The sequence below is a fragment of the Squalius cephalus genome (assembly GCF_949319135.1).
Source record: "Squalius cephalus genome assembly, chromosome: 23".
NCBI lineage: Eukaryota > Metazoa > Chordata > Actinopteri > Cypriniformes > Leuciscidae > Squalius > Squalius cephalus.
The window spans coordinates 25,492,212-25,511,673 of record NC_137144.1 but is presented as its reverse complement, the minus strand read 5'-3'; the positions used below and the strand labels follow the sequence as shown (position 1 = coordinate 25,511,673).

The following is a 19,462-nucleotide window of genomic DNA, read 5'->3' as shown; positions in this document are numbered from 1 at the left end:
CATACAAACACACACACATACAAACTGTTATGCGCTGGCTTTACCAGCAGGGGGGCTGTAAAATCTAAGTCTGCTGCTGTTGACCTGTTTGATGCTGTTCTTTAGGGCTCTGATCTCCAGTTCCAGACTCCGGACTTTCAGCTCGGCTTTGTGGCGCTCCTCGGCCTCGGCCCGCTGCTGCTCCTCTTTCCTCTGCAGCTGCTCACGAGTTTTATTATACAGCATGAGAGCGCTTTGATGCTTTTCCTGTTCCTGCCTCAAAAGGAACCTTTCATGAGGAGAGGGAGAGAGAGAGAGAGAGAGAGAGAGAGAGAGAGAGAGAGAAGAGAGAGTCAATGGCACTGTTCCAAACCCTGGTGAGCATCTGACCTCCTTCCACATGCATTGAGTTGAGCTCACTTGAGATTGTTCATGTCCGTTTCCAGCTCCAGTCTGAGATGTTCTAGGCTGGACTTGCTGCCTCTGATCTCATCCAGCAGGATCTTGAGCTCGTTGCGTTCTTGCTCCAGCTGAGAGGTTTTATCCGCCAGACGACTGTGCCTGTCTCTCTCCCTCTGGATTGTGCGCTCATACTCATGAAACATGTTTTGTAGTTTCACTACGCTCACTGAGTCTGCAGGGTGGACATAAGACAGAGGGAACTTAAGCAAACATCTTAATTTGCTGGACACCTGATTATAGGTAACCTAATGGTTTATTACCAGCTGATTGGATCAGAGCGACTCACCCATAAAGCTCGAGTCGAGCTGTTTGAAGAGCAGAGATGCGTTGCGGTATCCAGATACTGGAGTCTCCAGCTCTTCAGTGGCTGTGTCAGAAGACTGGGTGAGATCTTCGAGATCATCCGCCATCTCCAGCTCTCCAGTGCTCTGCATAGGAGACAATAAAAGTCAATAAAACAATGAGTATCCTGTGTTAAAGTCACCATAACACCAAATTTAAAAAAAAATGATTGGAAAATTGCAGTATTTATTATAAATGATTTATCTGTGCACATAATTTTTTTAATTCATGTGCCTTTTTAATCTTTCATCAAAATCCCCTTCCTCTTGCAGCGACATCTCTTCTCTGATGCCGTTTACTGGCACGAATACAGGGCAACCTGTCACTCACATCAGCAAACCACAACCATCCAATCAATTCCCTCCATGAAAAAAATCAAGTCAGTGTACATTTGTTTTTGTCCCAGAAGTCGTTTCATTAAGATATACGTCACAATAGGGAATGAAAAACTATTGCAAATTCATGCTGACAAATATTTTCCTTCTTATTCTCAAAGGTGCATTTGGTAACCACTGTAATAAACAAACACTACAGGGGTTACCTTATCAAGAAAGAAATTCACCTGCTCTTTCTTACGCCTTGAAGATGGAGACCTGCCAGAACAGAGGGGTAAGGAAGAGAAAACATGATTTTAGACAAGTTTATCTTTAATCAGACATCAACAGTCCACCGGAGAGCAAGTGTGGTGCTCTAAAATGAAGATATAATGCAGTATTCGCTTAGAAAGTGTAAAAGTTATAACAAGGCCTAAATGGAATCTGCACTCTTTTCATTTGTTTTCTACACTGATTGTTGGGAAAAGTTGTGGAATTTTGTTGAATGATTTACACTTAATTTTTATCATTAGCTAAAAGACTTATCAAATTATTCAAAATATTTGTAATATTTGGTAGAATTCTATGGGCACAGATTCTGTACAGGCCAAGTTATATATCTAATGTTGCTGCTGCAACACTGCAACATATAAAAATCAATATTTTATAATGAAGCTGCATTAAAAAGCATGTAAATACTGCATGTATACCTCCTGTCCTCCTCCGACAGCTCACTTAAAGTACTATCATCAAAGACAGACTCGAGGTCTCCGTTATGGCGGGTCGCAGGCCGGGAGGGTTTTCCCTGCAGCGGGGGAGCTACACAGAGATTTCTCGCTTGGCTACCTACAGTTTTCTTTTCCTCCTCCTTTTCATCTTCCTCACCATGTGGTGGTGCCCTGTCAGTACTGGAGGTACACAGATCTCAACATGAAGTTGAAATGAAAGATTTAACTAAAATAAACATGTGTCAACTTCACAGCCTCCACCTGGGAAACACCCAGAAAAGAAATAGATGATACCAGAAGCAAAATCAGAGCGTCAGCAAAGACCTGATGGCTATTTCTGCTGTGTTTTCATTAGAATGAAACATAACAGACGGACAAATTAAAAATATAACACAATAGTTGTACACCACGGCTATAGACTTTGCTTTTGATTGCATGCATATTCATTAAAAATAGAATGAAAAAATATATATCAGGCTGTTTGCTGAAAGCTCTTTACTCTTAAGTGTCCTCAGTAATTGTTTTTCCCGTAATGTTTGAAGCTCTGTTTAAGCACACAGGATAAAAGGATATCTAAAATCAAATCAAATCAAATCAAATCAAATAGAATTCTTCAATAGCTATGTTTCCATCCAACTATTTTTATGCAAATTTTGGGATATCGCATAAAAAAAAAAAACACTGGATGGAAACACCAAAAAGCACTAAAGATTCTAAAAATGTGCATAACAATATATGTATGTGCTCAACTGGGGCACTTTTTTAATCCAATAAGAAGACACAAACTAAAATGGAAACAGATTTAACAAATAAATCCCTTGATGTGCAACAAAAAAACTCAGAGGACATGAGTGGATATCTGGACTAACCACTGGACCAATCGCAAAATGTTTGTTTGGTCATTCTGAAATGCCTGAGCCAAAGTCTGTCTTCAGAATGATTTAGTTTAATTCCCTCCCAGACGTGTCTCACACGATTGCGTTCCTAAACACTAGGCATCCGAACAGTCAATGTACATGTACAAAAAAAAAAGAGTTTTTTTTTTATTACAGATATTTTCCACCAATTTCACAGGAAGTAACTCATGGGACTGAAAGGCTGCTTTATTTTATGCGATATTCCCATTTTGTGCACAAGTTAAACTTGCAACTTTGGATGAAAGCACAGCTTATGTGATCGGATCAAAAAAGAAATTCTCCCTTCACATTAATTCCATCTACTGTAGTAATGTGACATATATACCTTCTTGGACTTCTTGACAGATGTCTGGGTGAAACACTACCCTCTCTTCCCAAAGACCTGCCGTCAGCCATCCCTTCCTGTTGAGGTTTTGGGTTCCCAGAGTTGGTGTCAGTTTTCTTCCCTTTTCCTTGGTCAAGTTCAGCTCGTCCTCTGGATCCTCCAGAATCCCATAAAGCACTGGGCTGGTGTTCTCCCCTCATAACATCGGTCTGTTCCTTACCACCCTATACAGAAGATATTAAGGAAAGACAATTCTAGATTTAAATCCACTTCTGGGAAATGTTAATGCATTTATCGATTTAGCCAATTGATCATGCAAAACATTCATATACAGTCACATACAAGACAAAACTCAGCAAAAACACCACACAATACAGCATGTCTTCTTTTCTTATTTAAAAAGAAGCGCAAGCAACATGAAAACACTTCAAGCCAACATCAACGGAGGAGTTCTGACCACAGAGGGTGAAAAAACGGTGGTTGAAAACTCATCAGTTGAGACATCATAAAAACACACACTAACACTTAGTATGACAGATCTTCAGGGAGATGAGGAGAGATCTTCAGACAGCTGAAGGAAACCATCCTTGGCACACATGCACACGACAGATGAGGTGTGAACTGACGCCCATTTGTGGTTTCAAGTGAATCATTTGACACCAGTGCATAAAATTAACTGATAAATATTTAATAGAGTGACAGACTGAATTCAAGACAAGTGCTGGTCAGGTCACACTGACATCTTACAAACATTAAGACAGATACAGGACAAGATGGAACAAGGGACCCCGTGAAATCAAGCTTTGTTGCCCATGTCTTTTAGCATAGTACTAACGGTTAAATCAAAAATTGACTAATTTGCCAATGTAGCAGCATACTACTGTCTAAAACATTTATTGTTGCACAATGTGAACTCGAATTGTTGCACTACGAACATTTGCTAGGATGTGGTGCAAATTAAAAGGTGGCTTTTATAAGCATAAAAAACTAATAAAAATGCACATAATAAAATTATTAAAAATAAAATGAAAATTTAAAAATAAAAGCCAATTCACAATACTAACTTAACATTCAAAACACTAAATAATACTAAAATAATACAGATTTCATGGGGTCTTAAAATGCATGAAGAGTGCAAATGATATGAAAACACTGGAATGAGTAGAAATGCTAGTATAAAAAACGCTGGCAAGACAATAGCTCCGTTTCAAAAACTACCGTGCTGCCTTGCTTAATATACAGCCTCCTGCATTCTAAGGCACAAAGCTAACCATCGTGAAACCTCACAAATGACTGATTTGAAGGATTTATATAGGCAGCAAGTTCAGTTCTGTATAAAATGTGAATATTTACAAATGTACAATTACAGCATTTAAATGTTTTTCTATGTGAATGCGTAAAATGCATAACGCTATAAATGCAATGCATCGCACGATTTGCACCATATTCACATATTTAAAGATACAGTGTCAACCGGTGTCAACTTAATGACAGATAATACGCTTTTAAAAGACCCATCTTTGGTAAAACAATGCATCTCTGAAAGCAGCATTTCAAACAGCCATTATCATGTTTATGATGCCTTAAAATGCTGTCTAGGTAGGCAGCTCACTAGGTTTGGAACAGAGCTAATGATTAGCATAACCAGAGATCATGGAAGAGTTGTGTAATTTGGCTGGTCAGCGTCTGGTCAGTATTATAAGATGACAGAACAGACGGTTCTGTTTTTGAAGCTGGAGCTTTTCCCTGGAGCTTTTAGACCTCATATTTTGAGTTTACATGAATGAAGAACAAAGAAGACAGAGGCAAAGCTGAAAGTCTTCATTTGTTATAAAGGTTTATCGGAGACTCCTCCCGGGGTCCTACCTCAAGTCTGGACTTCCACAGGCCCCCGTCAACCTCGTCGGAGTCAGAAGAAAGCACTTCTAGAATTTTAGGTGGGACTTTTAGCTCATTCTCAGCAAGTAATGGGGGTCTGTAAAGTTCTTCAGGTTCTTCTACACCAAATCCAGATTCTTGTTGACAGTTTTCTTTGCTTTCACTATTAGCTCCCTCATTATCATCAGTGCCATCTGCTCGGTTCTCTGGCTGCTGGGCCTCATTCGTAAGGGATTCTGGGATGATTTGAGGGTTGTGTTGATCACTGGGAAGCTCTGCATCGCTGACCTCAACACTAACCGTGCGGTGGACGCTTTCGGACTGTGAGTCCTCCAGACCTGACTCTCTCTGCTCAGGGATGGGCAAAAGTATGGCACTTCTCGCCCGGGCGGTGGGCCGCACAATTGGCTCTCCCTCTTCCTCACTGGAATCATCCTCATCCGCTTCCTTTTCCACCTCTTTTATTTCCTCTTCATCTTTCTGTTGTGCTTGTTTCCATTCCTGCTCCAAAAGGTCACCCAGTTCCTTGTGCTCCAGTTCTCCGAACTTCTCTTTTAGTTCAGCAGCCACATTTTTGTATTGGGACTTGGTCTCCTTTTTTTCAGTCTCCACCCAGATTTTCTCATAGCGTTCCTCCCAGGGAATCTCATCAGTTTTCTCATCTTGTTCGTCCTCTCTAGGAGAGGTTGGGAGCTTCAACGGTTCATTAGATGGCTTATTTATGTTTACAGAAGACGTTTGTAATGCCTCTCTTGCCTTTATTTGCATAATTGGACAAAAGAATAGAATTAACAATGAAAAACTAGAACAAGTCTGGTTAACAAGGACTTCAGACCAAACTTAGGACACAAGCATGTGACTCGTGCCAACATTTAAAACTGTATCACTGTCACAAACACCACTTTTAACTAAAATAATGCACAAAGGAAGCACATGGTGACATTAAAGACCAAATCCACTGAAGACAAAAAAACACATCACTGTAGTTTCCAATTATAGCAACAATTACAGGAGAGTTCTCCAATTTTAAATAAATGAATAAAATGATAAAAGGAAAACCAGATTAAGCTTTTGTTTTCATTCTTGAAAAGTGTCTGCAAAGTACTCGCTATATAAAATGTAATTATTAGATTTTAATTTATTTTTAGCGAGTACTTTTCACTGTGAAAATTAAAATAATTTAAAGGGGGGGTGAAATGCTATTTCATGCATACTGAGTTTTTTACACTGGTAAAGAGTTGGATTCCCATGCTAAACATGGACAAAGTTTCAAAAACTAAGTTGTACGTTTGAAGGAGTATTTTTGTTCCAAAAATACTCCTTCCGGTTTGTCACAAGTTTCGGAAAGTTTTTTTCGAGTATGGCTCTGTCTTACGTAAGATAGGGCGGAATTTCCTTATATGGGTCCTAAGGGCACTTCTCCGGTAAGATCGCGGCCGCGCGCGCACTCGTAGACCAGAGCAAGAGAGTGAAAGCAGTTCGCCATCAAAGCGCCCTGCCCGGCTTTTGGGAAGTCAATGTCACCAAAGAAGTGGGTTTTTGGTTGCCAGGGCAAGACAACCCTGCACAGATTCCCAAAGAACCCAGCGTTAAGGAACCCGTGGCAGTTTGTTTTCCTGAGCATAAACGGAGTTGTGTAAGACTTTTGTTCCCTGCATTTCGACGATGATTGTTTTATAAACAAAGCCCAGATCTACAGATTTGCAGATCGTCTAATGCTTAAGGATCGAGCAGTCACAATGATAAAGGTTCGCGGTCGTGCGTTGGAACCGGACGGTGAGTAAAACTGTTTGTTGAACAAATGTCTCTGTGTGTTGTCACTAGCTTGGCGCGTTAGCACAGCTAAGCTTCGCCCACACGGCCCGCCCCCAGCCGCTCGGTTTTTTCCGGAAAGACTCGGTACAGCCTATCTTTATGTTAAAAATTTAATAAAACAAAATACTTTTTGGAGATATGAAGGATGCAATATTACTCTATAGGTACTCAAGATTAACAGGAGATTGAGTGAAAATGAGCATTTCACCCCCCCTTTAAAAAATAAATATTTTGGCAGATAGTTTGCAGACATTTTCAATAATGCAATGCTTAACCAGGTTTTCAGTTTTATTTATTCATTTATTTAAAATTGGCAGAAATTCTTCCATAGAGAGTTTGTTAAATGAATTACGCCCACCTGATCTGCATTTTCACTTGCGTCAGAACTGTTTTCACTCTCATCATCTTCAGCTTTGGGTTCCTGCTGATGAACTGAAGAGAAATTCAGACACATTACTATACAATATGAAACAGTGAACAGTGTATTGAACCCTGAATGTTCATCTTTACATTAAAGAGATTTACCTGCGTTGGACTCAGTGACGTTTGGCAGTGAATTTGTTGTCTTGGCTGGACTGGAGGTGTCTGTATCCCAGTCTGATTCTGTGTATCAATAAACCATTTACTCAGAAATTCACCAGAAATGTTGATATGTTTCATTATCATAAAGATTTCTAGTTTCACCTTCACTCTCTGGCCTCTGATTCGAGTCCAAGCGCAGTCGTGGCAGTGGTCGTGGCTTTGAGCTGCCGTTTGGATTGAGAGATCGTGGACTAGGAAGAGGTTGTGTGCTTGAGGTTGTGGGTTTGTTTCTCTCTGGACTGGCTTCTTCATGTTCTTTGGTGTCGACTTCCTGCTGCTGGGGTGTTATGGGTAATGCAGAAGCTGCTGGGCTTTCAAACACCGGTTCCTCCTCCAGCTTATGAACTGGGAAGTTCTTACTGGCCTTACTGGTGGTGCTGGCGGAGTCCCAGTCAGACGCATCTATGAGAGGAAGTGAAAACAAATGAATTTGTTTTGTGCAAATTGCAAACCCAAAAGAGAACATCTTCACTGCCATTGTGACTTTTCATTGACATTTTCACTGAATATCTTTCAAAATAAGCAGATTCACAAAAAGTGTATCTTTTTTAATTAAATATGTATTTATTTTTAGCAATTTTGCCATTTGATAGAAGATGGAAAAGACCAGAGAAATGGGAAAATGGCAAGCTGAACTGAACCCTTTGCCACCCACAGTATATGCACTAACTGCTAGGCCACGGCTCTGATATTAGCAAGCATCAGCAGAACTACAAATGTCCAACCAAGGTACATAGAGCACAAGCGCTTGAGTATCTGACCTGGAGGGCATTGGCGATTTGCTTTTGTGTAAAATAAGACAAAAACATGAACACATCAGACATACATAACATAACTTCAAAGCAAAGTTTAAAGATTGATTCAAGAATGTTTTAGTGAAGCAAAACCATCAAGATTACCTTCAAGATCATCAGCATCCCCCAAACCAAGTTCTTCCATAAGGTCTGCAAGAACAGAGGATTTTATTCAAAAAGCCAAACTTGTTACAATATAGTTTATTTTTGTGTTAAAAAATTAAATGATGAGATGACCTGTTTTCTTATTGGCTTCTTTTGAATCCATCAGCTTACTAAGAACAGACACTGGCTCTCTTTTGATCACTTTGGGCTGTGAAGAAAAATACATAAACACGTTATAAAATTCAAAAGTTAAAAAAATGATTGTTTACTTATATTTATACATTTACATTAACATTTATGCATTTGGTAGATGCTTTTATCCAAAGGGACTTGCATTGCATTGAAGGTTTTTATTTTTTTTATTAATGTAGCTGAAATTATATACTATTTGAGCTACAGGAGTACATAAATATTTTAATGTAATTAATATGAATATATTGTATTATCACATCATATAATATAAATAATATTAACGTATCAATATTAATATAACTATAATATTAATATATTTAACATTTCAGGAAAGCATTGAAATCCTTTACATTTCCACCCTTTTTCTTAAATTAATTCAGCTGACTCTACTTAACATTGAGAATCCATTCAAACTTTGTTTTGTAGAGAATTTCAGTCTTAGGTGCGCTGTGTTGTATTCTATATTTCAAAACAAAATTTACAATTAAACTTTAAATATCCCCTACTGACATGACAATATTTAGCCTTCACAATCTAATCATTAATGCATTTTTCCCAAAAAACTTCTTTTTGCAAACATCGGTTCTTCATTCATGAATACAAATCAACTTCAATAACTGAACCTATTTTAAAATTATGCTTACAGGTATTTCAGTTTCCTTCTCTTCTATATCATCCTCGTCATTTCTTAAAACTGAAAGGCAAAAAACAAAAATATCAACTCCCCTAAAAACATATTAGCGGACAAAGACAAGCCTACATGTGGCGAGTGCGCAGGCATGCACATGCAGCGATGGAGGTCTCCCATGATGCCTGTAAACTGAGGTTTGAGTTCACAAGCATTTAAAGGAAATAATTCTGCACCATTTAGCTACAATGTTAATTTGAATGAACTTGTAAACATGAGCAACAATAATGGACCCACTACAAGCTAATATTAGTTGAGCACGATGCCATGGTCTTATCACATGCCATGAATGCACAGATGACAACAGACGCATAAGACAAGAGATCAAGATCCGAGGACAAGATGCTAATGTCACGGCAGGGGGTTATGGATGATGATTAATCCAGCAGGACAACAGCAAATCATGAGGCAGATCAGAATGCCTACCCATCGGCCTGCAGCCTCCTGGCTGGCCTATACTTCTCAATAAATTAACCTCCCTCCCTCCTCTTACAAAGGAGGGAACGTATAAGAAGTCTACAAAAGAATTCAATGAGATTATGAAATGCAAATCTACAAATAACCAACACTTTACATTATTTAGCATAGCATGTAAAAACATCTGTTAAGCCGAAGCAATGGAAAATGTCAATATTCTCAGCATATTTTTAAGCATGAAATGGCTGCAGAAGGCTACACAGACAAAGCTATTATGGTATTACACTCTAAAATGCAATCATATTTTTATATAGTAAAAAAAAAAGCCACTGCCAATGCCATACATACCTTCAGTGTTCTCCTCACAAATACTGGACATGGATTTATGTGATTTGGCAGGAGTTTGTAGACCACTTGCCTGCTTTTTCCGTGGGCTCTCAGAACCAGACTGTTAAGTGAAAAAAGAGAGAACGTACCAGAATGAAATGCTGTCACAGATGACCTTAGGACAGGGGTTTCTAACCTGTTTTTTTTTCTTTCTTTCTTTTTTTCAATTTTACATTAATAAAACAACTATATGTGCATTGATTAAATTAATTCCAAATTTAAATAATTAAATATAATTGTTAAAATACATAATTAGTATTTAAATATAATTACAATTTATTAAATAAATATAAATTCATTTTTTGCGTATTATTAATTACATTAATTTTATAATTTAATTAAATATACTTGTTAAATAATATAAGTATTCATTAAATATAACTACAATTTATTTAACTTATTTAATTTAATTTAAGAATTTTGTATCCTTTTTGTATAACTAAGTTGCATTAATATCACAAATCCACAAACCTTGCTGTTCCATCACAAACCTGTAGGGGTTTTCTAACCACTGGTTGGGGAAAGCATGCATAAAATGCATTACTGTATGGAGATTTCACTAGCTTTGCTTTGTTTAATTTGCCTTGTGACTGACCTCTGAATCCCAGGGAGAGTCGTCATTTTCATCTTTTTCGAGGCCCAATTCTGAAAGGAAATCTGAAAAAACATGCACATCTAGTCAAATGTATTACTTATATATATATATATATATATATATATATATATATATATATATATGGTCACAAAATAATTGCCACAATTGTTAAAGCAAAAATCCTTCAAACCATAAACTATGAAAATGTACCTCTTCGCTTGTCTTTGCTAGTGCCACCATTTTGAGGAACATTAGACTTTTCACACATTTCCTCCAGTTCTTCCCTCTCATCCTCCTCTTCTTCTACATCCTCCTCTTCCTCATCCTCTGTGGATGCCTCTTCCTGTTCAGAGATGAGATGAAAGTCAACATAAACAGAGCATTTTGCACTCAAGGCACTCAAAAAGTTGTACAATTCAATGAGATTAGATACATAAAAGAACAAAAGACACAAAACAATTGGGATGAGCAAGAACAGATTTGTCAGGATTGCATCTTTAGTGCCTCCTACCTATAGCTACCACATCTAGAAGCTATAACTAAAACCACAAGTCACCACCTCCTATCCACAAGCTACAGGTATCATCTACAGAGTACCTGTAATGATCCTTGCTTTGACCGTCTTTCTTCCATTACAGATTCGTTAACAGAGTTCTTCTCAAGTTCTTCCTCCTTACCATCTTCTCCATCAGAATCAGAAGTAAGATAAACATCATCTATGACAGTATAGGGGATTTCTTCTTGAAGAGCTGGTTCTGGTTCAGGTTCAGTCACCTCTGTAAACCGTTCATCTGCAAACTCTACCGAAGGGTCACCCTCAAGATGAGAATTGGGGCTTGAACATTGAGATTCTGCATACATAACTGCTTCCTGTGACTTTTGATCCAAATCCTGAGACATAAAAGGGATAAATGCTGAAGGTGAGGGACTGCAGTGTTGGGGACTTGGTGAGTGGCTTGAGAAACTTGAGTTCTGTGGACTAGTTGCAGCTGAATGTTGATGGCTAGGTCCAGCAGATTGCCTTGGACTAGGGTTTGTTGGGGATTTTGGACTTGTTGGAACTGGGCTCATTGCTTTTAAAGGATTTGGGCTACCTGAGAGAGATCTCATCAGGAATGGTTTTTCCAATTGTGCTGGACTAGATGTGGTTGAACGTTTTGGCCTAATGTTGGAGAAATTTGGAGACTGTGGTTGACTTGCATCATCATCAATACATCCGTCATCATCATCCACCATAGATTCATCGTCAGATACATCAGAGATCTGATCTATATCAGAAGCTTTGACCGAGCCACTTGCAAAGTCATATTGCATTTGCTTCACTTGGCTGTCATCCTCTTGACTTAAACTGTGGTCTTCATCACTTTGACCAACAATCATGGAGTTTTGTGGACTAGTTGCAGCTGAAAGTTGATGGCTAGGTCCAGCAGATTGCCTTTTACTTGACAGTTGCTTGGGACTAGGGTTTGTTGGGGATTTTGGACTTGTTGGAACTGGGCTCATTGCTTTTGAAGGATTTGGGCTACCTGAGAGAGATCTCATCAGGAATGGTTTTTCCAATTGTGCTGGACTAGATGTGGTTGAACGTTTTGGCCTAATGTTGGAGAAATTTGGAGACTGTGGATGACTTGCATCATCATCAATACATCCGTCATCATCTTCCACCATAGATTCATCGTCAGATACATCAGAGATCTGATCTATATCAGAAGCTTTGACTGAGCCACTTGCAAAGTCATATTGCATTTGCTTCACTTGGCTGTCGTCCTCTTGACTTATACTGTGGTCTTCATCACTTTGACCAACAATCATGGACACTGGTATAGTTTCACTGTCATCACTGTGTTCCATGCGCTCAGGTTCTTCATGTAAAGGACTCTGGGAAAGGTGCTCAACAGGTTCTAACAATGACCTTTTTGAAGTGTTGTCATCCTGAACCAAAGTCTCTTGATGTTGATCTTTTTCTGCATTTGGCATCTCCTTAGCGTCTTTATCTTCCTCAGGTGTCCCAACACTTTTGTCTGAGCCAGAATCCCAAGAAACCTCAGGGCTCTCCGCTTCTTTCTGTCCCAGCAAGGTCAGAAATAAGTTCAGAGGCTTTTTCGTTTGGGCTTCTTCCTCCTCCCCAACATCATCCCAATCATCTTCATTATCATCTGCAGTAGTTATGGCTTTTGACTTTGGTGATGTTGAAGGAACATCCAGATTGCTGGTGTCAAGATCAGCTATTCCTTCATTTGGTCTCAGTTGAATATCATCAGTTTCATCTTGAAGTTGTGCATCTTCACATACAAGGGTTGTCCCTTGAGAGGCCTCCACTTTTAAACTATTCTTTCCAGTTCTCAACAGCTCCTCATCTTGATCATCATCATCATCATCATCCTCCCAATCATCATCACTATGGTTTTCATTCTTGCTCTCTATTGGATTTCTGTGTGATGTTCTGTCCACACTTGGTAAAGAAGTTGGACTTGGACTGTCATTGGCCCCTTCTTTGTCCTCCTCATCTGAGAATCTTGCCTCGACCCTGACGGCTGACACAAGACAACCATCCTCTAAATCGAGAATCCCTGGAAATGGACCTCCAAAAAGTGGCTTTTCAGGAATAGTTTCTTCCACATCCATTTTGTCTGGTGCCTCTTGTTCTTGATCTGCCCTTATCTCCAGAGGATTGTCCCCTGAGACACTGTCCTCCATCCTTTCCCATCCAGGTTGGTTGACATTTTCATCAGCCTTATCTGATTGTTCTGCTGTACTTGGAGCAATGGCTTTAGGCAACCCAGGAATGTGTGTTGTCTCACAAGCCACAGCAGCATCTTCATCTTCATCATCATCATCATCTTCCTCTTCATCATCTTCTTCACCAACCTCATTTTCATCATCATCATCTTCTTCGTTATCATCATCCTCGTCTTCTTCTTCTTCTTCCTCCTCCTCCTCATCTTCTTCTTCTTCACCATCATCGTCATCCTCATCTTCATCATCCTCACCTTCTTCAGATTCGTCCTCTTGACTTTCGTTGCCTTCCATGTCTAGTTTGCTACCAGAGGGCACCTCTGTTAACTCACTCTGCCCACCTGACACAGCAGGGTGGAATGGGTTGAATAAAAACAATAAAGAAGGAGAGAGTTAGACAGTGTACCACACAGAGACACTGTGAGGGTTACCTTATGGGTGCTGCTGAAGGGGGTGGAGCTCATCTGGGGTGGGTGGGGTAAAGAGGCAGGTGGGGTTGCTACAGGGGGTTGGAGGGAGGTGCTGCTGGAAGGGAGTGGTCTGGACAGAGGTGGGCGGTTTACACCCTTATCCTCACTGTCCAGTTCTGACTCTGACCCGCTCCAGGATTTGTCTGCATCCCGATCTGCTATGACTACAGATAGAGACAGCATATCACAATGCTCATTATGGTGGCTGCTGGATAAGAAATACCACCTTTTTCTTTTACTTTATGATAAAGACATCACCTCGTCTTATTTCTCTAAAATGCAACATGAACTATACAGTTTTTTAGACTAAGTTGATTTTAAGCAGCATTATGATACTATTTTTGTCAAATTTAAATTGTGATTTGAAATATGTTACTGAAACAAGTTTAGCCATTTCAATCTTTCCGCATTCAAATTGGATGAGAGTAGTACTTGTGTTCCTATAACTTATATATATAATTCTGCCAAGGAGCCTTGCCAAGATGGCTGCCAAGTGGTCTGTGTTGCCCTAAAAGGACTTTTCTACAGGGCAGGGGCTTCAAATTACAGCACAGCCACAAATCTTACAAAAACATTTAAAATGAAAACATACCTTCTATGTTTTCCCTTTTCGAGGTGCTTATGAGTTTCTTTAAATTTACTTTCTGTTTCTGTATAAAAAAAAAAAAGTGTTATATTACCTAACCCAATATTACAATATTTTCAATCAATATCACATTATTCAAAGCTGTTTTCATGCAGAGTACAACAGAGTTCAGAATACCTTAGGGCTCAAATCTAACTCGTCATCATCATCTGATGAAGGCCAGGAATCAGCAGCACCACTTTTTGATGCTCTGCAAATCAACACATTTTAGTGCTTGATAAACGTATTGAATCATTTGTAGCTGCTGTCATCACCCATTCCTGTCTGATATATCAATGACATCTCACCTGCTAATGGAGTCTGTGTGGGAAATGTCCTCCGTATCTGAGGAGAGAAATATGAAGGAGATTACCTGCACTTAGAACAAAACAGACCCTAGCCAATAAATAATCCATAGCAGGTACAAGCATTTTTTTTTTCAATACAGCTATAGATCAATTTATCAAGATCAATTCAGAATTATAAATTTGTGGTGAATTTATGCATTCCTACAGATCTATTAACACCAATAAAGTTGTTTTTGTCCAGTTTCCCCCCTTTGTTTGGCAGAAAACTTCCATAAGACTAATGGCTTAAGACCAATAAGCCTTTAGGTCACGTATCTAGAATCTATTACATTTTCTATATACAGTAAATGCAGGGCAAAATAAGTGGCATGACAAGGGATTGCTGATAAAGTGGAACTTTATTTTATATATTTATACAACAACAAGAAATCTGTTGTTGTCAAATGCTTTTTATTGTACACTGAAGAATGCTAATGACTGGATTTTTTCATTAAGTCTCGCTTTTTCATTTCGATCTTGGTGCAAATAGTTCTTTAACCTACTATGCAAGTGTACAACACACAAAGAAGGATAGCTCCTATGACATGACACACCATGGTTTACCATTCAGCAACATGAATGCACTCATACTACTCTTATCTTGTGTCTTAAACTCTGAGATGATAAAGAATGATGTGTCTGATCTACAGTACATCAGTTGGCACACATTAGCAATACCTTTCCCTGCTACTGCAGAGCTGCTTCCTGCTGCTACAACAGATGAGTGTGGAGTGGGAAAACAGAACTAAATCAAAACACCGCACTCAACACTGCAAGAATACTGACATACAGTACATATTTATGAACACAGACGACACTGAAAACCATTTTGCAAATGGTCTCACCATCTTTATCCAGAGCTGGCCCTCCCAAAGGCAAACCGGCCACAATACCACCTGGGCTACCGAGGACTGATGTCTGTTTCTTTTTGCTCGCGGTAAAATGGGAAGGTGACTGAAGGGATCTCCTCTTCGTCCCATGCTCAATGATCAGATGTGAACATCTGGAACAGAACGATTGAAATGAGCTCCAACAAGATTCAAACAAAGCTGTCAATGTCTGCATTGCATTTTCATTATATTAACAAAACATTGCCAATTTAACATATTACCTAACCTTTTCAATTATTCCTAACAATCTTTACAATGCATCAAAATTAGATAATAGCAACACAAATGACCAACATTCATTGTTAAAACAACATACACACTTTGTATTTAACGTCAAATGGTGAGAAAGCCCTTACGCGTGGTGTCCATTCATGACGGCATAATCATCAGAAGACCATCCCTTATCATCTTTCACTGTGATGTCGGCATCATACTGCAGGAGCAAACGCACCATGCTGATTTGTCCATTGCACGCCACTATCATCAATGCAGACCTTAACAATGTCAGAAAGAATGCAAATCAGTTTTGTTATAGCTAACTAAAACCAAAAATGCTAAAAAAAAAAAACATTTACGTAAATTAAATAAAATTAACTTTTAACTTTTGTACATGTTCATCTTTTCTTTAGTGTGTAATGTTGGTGTTTGATGATGAAAAAGCTCTGCAAAGATACAAAGCACAAAGTCCCTCCAGCGGGAGTTTCTAAACTCCTGAAACGCCTCCATTGTAGTCTTGAGTTTCTTCCGGGAACGAACACATCACAATATTCCTCATTTAAATTATTCATATGCAGAATAAAGGGGCGGGGCCTGGTTGAGTTAGTTAGTAGTGTGTTAAACTGGAGGTTATGGTAAGGGACGGAACATTTCCCAAACACGCATGAAGCTGTTGACCAATCACAACACACTGCTCCAACCGACCAATCAGAGCACATTGTGCTTTTCTGAAAGAGGGGCTTCATAGAGACAGGAACTAAACAGAGCGTTACTGACAGACTGGGAAGAGAGGAGCTGCAACAATGTCAAATATGGAAAGAATAATGTGTTCTATTCTAGTAGAGCCGAAAAAGTGCATTTTTTTTACCGTTGCTCCTGGTTCTTGACATTAACATCCGCTCCCTCTTTCAGTAGAAGCTCTGTCATGTCTGTGTGGTTTTCCATCACAGCCAGCATCAGTGGAGTGTTGCCATCCTTGTCAATCAAAAAAAAATAATTGCATGAACTATCTAACCTTTCAATGTGCAAAACAATTATTTTTGGTGCATACTGCTGCCATAAGTTGTTTGACCACTTCTCTCCCAACCAATGTTGTGAGTAGGCATTTATAGTGTATACTATGCAGTGCACACTAAGTAGCAAGTTAGTATTTCTCCAATCTGGTGCTGCATAAATTACACTCTTCACATTTATGTGAATGTACACCTTTTGTGTGTGGTTAATACTGGAGTCGAGCGCTGAAGTTTCACCTTGTTCTGTGCATTGATGTTGGCTGAGTGCTCCAGGAGCTGCAGTGCCACAGGTAGGGAGGGGATGCGGGCGGCCAGGTGCAGCGCCGTGTTTCCATTGATGTCCACCAAATTGGGGTCAGCCTCATGTTCCAGGAGCAAAGACACAGAGCGGTCTTGCTCACACTGAACTGCCTACAAGCCAAAAAACACATGCATGACCACAAATACATAGCTGTCAGCATTTATTTATATTCATACGACTGACATAATTCCACACGAACAAACCGAGTGTACCTTCATCAAGGCGGAGCGATTCTGATTGTCACATAAGTTTAGCTTCACTTTGGTCTCCACTAAAAACTGAACAACATCCGTGTGTCCGCAGGAACAAGCGATGTGCAGCGGAGTTCTGTGGCCAAATAAGTTCAAGTAATAATTAAAAAAAAAAAAGGTATTAACTTTTTAGCAAGGATGCATGAAATTGATCAAAAGTGACAGTAAAGGCATTTATAAAGTTAGTTGCAAAAGATTTCTATTTTCAAATAAACACTGTTCTTTTAAATTTTCTATTCATTTAAGAATCCTGTAAAAAAAAAAAAATCACATTTTCCACATAAATTGAGCAGCACAACTGTTTCCAACATTGATAACTGAGCATCAAATCAGCATATCAGAATGATTTCTGAAGGATCATGTGACACTGAAGACTGGAGTAATGATGCTGAAAATTCAGCTTTGATCACAGGAATAAATTACATTTTAACATATATTCAAACAGAAAACACTTATTTAAAATTGTAATAATATTTCACAATATTACTGTTTATTTTTGGTCAAATAAATGCAGCTTATGCAACAACTAATTCTAGCTAGAGAGCCTGGAGTCATTTAAAGGATGCATAAAGAATAATTTAAAGTCAACACGAAATCACAATCATTAAAGTAATCGTGCTCTTGTGATTGCGCGTTGGAGATAAAGAGATAAATTATGTTTTTTTGCACAAACGTACTCGCATCGCCTCATAAAATTAAAGTTAAACCACTGGAGTCACATGGATTACTTTAAGGATGTCTTTACTACCTTTCTGGGCCTTGAAAGTGGTAGTTGCGTAGTCTGTCAATGGAAGGACAGAAATCTCAGATTTTATTAAAAAGATCTTCATTTGTGTTCTGAAGATGAACGAAAGTCTTACGGGTTTGGGTGAGATATTAATGACAGAAATTTTAATTTTTAGGTGAACTAACCCTTTAAGTCTAACGTTAATATCTGACAAGTGAAAATCACTGTGGTTGGTTGGTAAGATTCTGTATTATTTCTATAATACATTTTGCTTCGTCCGCTACAAAGTAAATCAACGATTACCTGTTTTCCTTATCCAGCTGATTCAAATCATTCTTCTTGGCCAGCTGTCTGAGTTTGGCCACATCTCCGCTGAACGCAGCCTTGTGGACCTTCCCGAGGTCTTTCTCCTTGACGTCGTAGCTGGCTGACAGCACGCTCGCCGTCTCAGAGGGACTCGGGGAGCCCTTCTTCTTCTTGAAGTTGAATATTTTCTTCATGGTCGGTGACGGCACATCTCCATCAGCGGATTGTCGTTCACCTGACGTTCAGGCACTGGTCACCTGGCATGTCTCGTCCATCCTCCAAAAATAAACCCTGCAAAGAGGATTAGAGTTATTTAATAATGACAGAGGCGCAGGTCAGTCTGTCGTCTGCACGTTCAGTCTAAGTATACTCATTCAAATAGACTGTACAAATAAAAGCTACATTATTTAAAGTTTATTATAAAGCCCACACCTCCCTTTTACAAAAAGTAACACTGTGGTAGTATCAGACAGATGGTCATATCATGGTATTTTGAGACTGCCATATTCATATAGCATGGTGCTTGCAAGGCACTTAAAAAGACACTTTAAAAAAAACATGGTATTACCATGGTACTTGTTAGTAAATCATTGCTTTTATTTTAAATATGCTATAAACCAGCAAACTATATAAAGTATCATATTAGAAGCAAATGCGACAAACATAACATACAAAACACGGTTGTTTAGATAGAAAAGCAATACATTTATATGCGTTTAGAAAATCGTATAATCACCTCAACATGTTAAGTTAATCTGCAATTACAGGCAAGCAAACAACCTGGCGAGCTTACAAACTCACCTTCATTTTCGTTTCATTGTAGGGCGTCTGCCAAGTATATTTTAAACGAGAAACAACACGAAAAGTGTTTCAAATGATGGTTGCTATCGAGTAAGACACATCGGGTTTGCTCAAACGATGAGCCGTTTACGACGCTAGCAAGCTAGCTGCTTCTGTTACCATGGTAACAGTGTGAAGATCGTATTTGATCTTAATAATTCATTATACATTTGTGTACTGCGTAAGTACGGTTGAGGAATTTGGAGGACTGTTCTAAATG

General features: G+C 38.9%; 1 protein-coding gene across 1 annotated transcript in view; it reads right to left on the bottom strand.

Annotated features, from left to right (window-relative positions):
- ankrd26 (ankyrin repeat domain containing 26) overlaps window positions 1–19,376 on the bottom strand; it is a 43,085-nt gene extending 23,709 nt beyond the window's left edge. Inside the window, exons 1-29 of the mRNA XM_079858879.1 lie at window positions 19,204–19,376; window positions 18,400–18,693; window positions 17,331–17,445; window positions 17,055–17,228; window positions 16,673–16,779; window positions 15,945–16,082; window positions 15,544–15,701; window positions 15,377–15,409; window positions 14,660–14,696; window positions 14,490–14,562; window positions 14,319–14,376; window positions 11,118–13,597; window positions 10,731–10,863; window positions 10,521–10,582; window positions 9,887–9,986; window positions 9,548–9,637; window positions 9,078–9,127; window positions 8,374–8,449; window positions 8,242–8,286; window positions 7,445–7,744; window positions 7,286–7,363; window positions 7,119–7,192; window positions 4,934–5,701; window positions 3,068–3,291; window positions 1,808–2,005; window positions 1,325–1,376; window positions 728–869; window positions 400–613; window positions 85–268 (exon numbers count right to left, since the gene is read on the bottom strand). Of these exons, the coding sequence (XP_079715005.1) occupies window positions 85–268; window positions 400–613; window positions 728–869; window positions 1,325–1,376; window positions 1,808–2,005; window positions 3,068–3,291; window positions 4,934–5,701; window positions 7,119–7,192; window positions 7,286–7,363; window positions 7,445–7,744; window positions 8,242–8,286; window positions 8,374–8,449; window positions 9,078–9,127; window positions 9,548–9,637; window positions 9,887–9,986; window positions 10,521–10,582; window positions 10,731–10,863; window positions 11,118–13,597; window positions 14,319–14,376; window positions 14,490–14,562; window positions 14,660–14,696; window positions 15,377–15,409; window positions 15,544–15,701; window positions 15,945–16,082; window positions 16,673–16,779; window positions 17,055–17,228; window positions 17,331–17,445; window positions 18,400–18,596 (6,360 nt within the window). The 5' untranslated portion in view covers window positions 18,597–18,693; window positions 19,204–19,376. The remainder of the gene's footprint in view (window positions 1–84; window positions 269–399; window positions 614–727; window positions 870–1,324; window positions 1,377–1,807; window positions 2,006–3,067; window positions 3,292–4,933; window positions 5,702–7,118; window positions 7,193–7,285; window positions 7,364–7,444; window positions 7,745–8,241; window positions 8,287–8,373; window positions 8,450–9,077; window positions 9,128–9,547; window positions 9,638–9,886; window positions 9,987–10,520; window positions 10,583–10,730; window positions 10,864–11,117; window positions 13,598–14,318; window positions 14,377–14,489; window positions 14,563–14,659; window positions 14,697–15,376; window positions 15,410–15,543; window positions 15,702–15,944; window positions 16,083–16,672; window positions 16,780–17,054; window positions 17,229–17,330; window positions 17,446–18,399; window positions 18,694–19,203) is intronic.
- Between the last annotated feature and the right edge of the window lie 86 nt (window positions 19,377–19,462).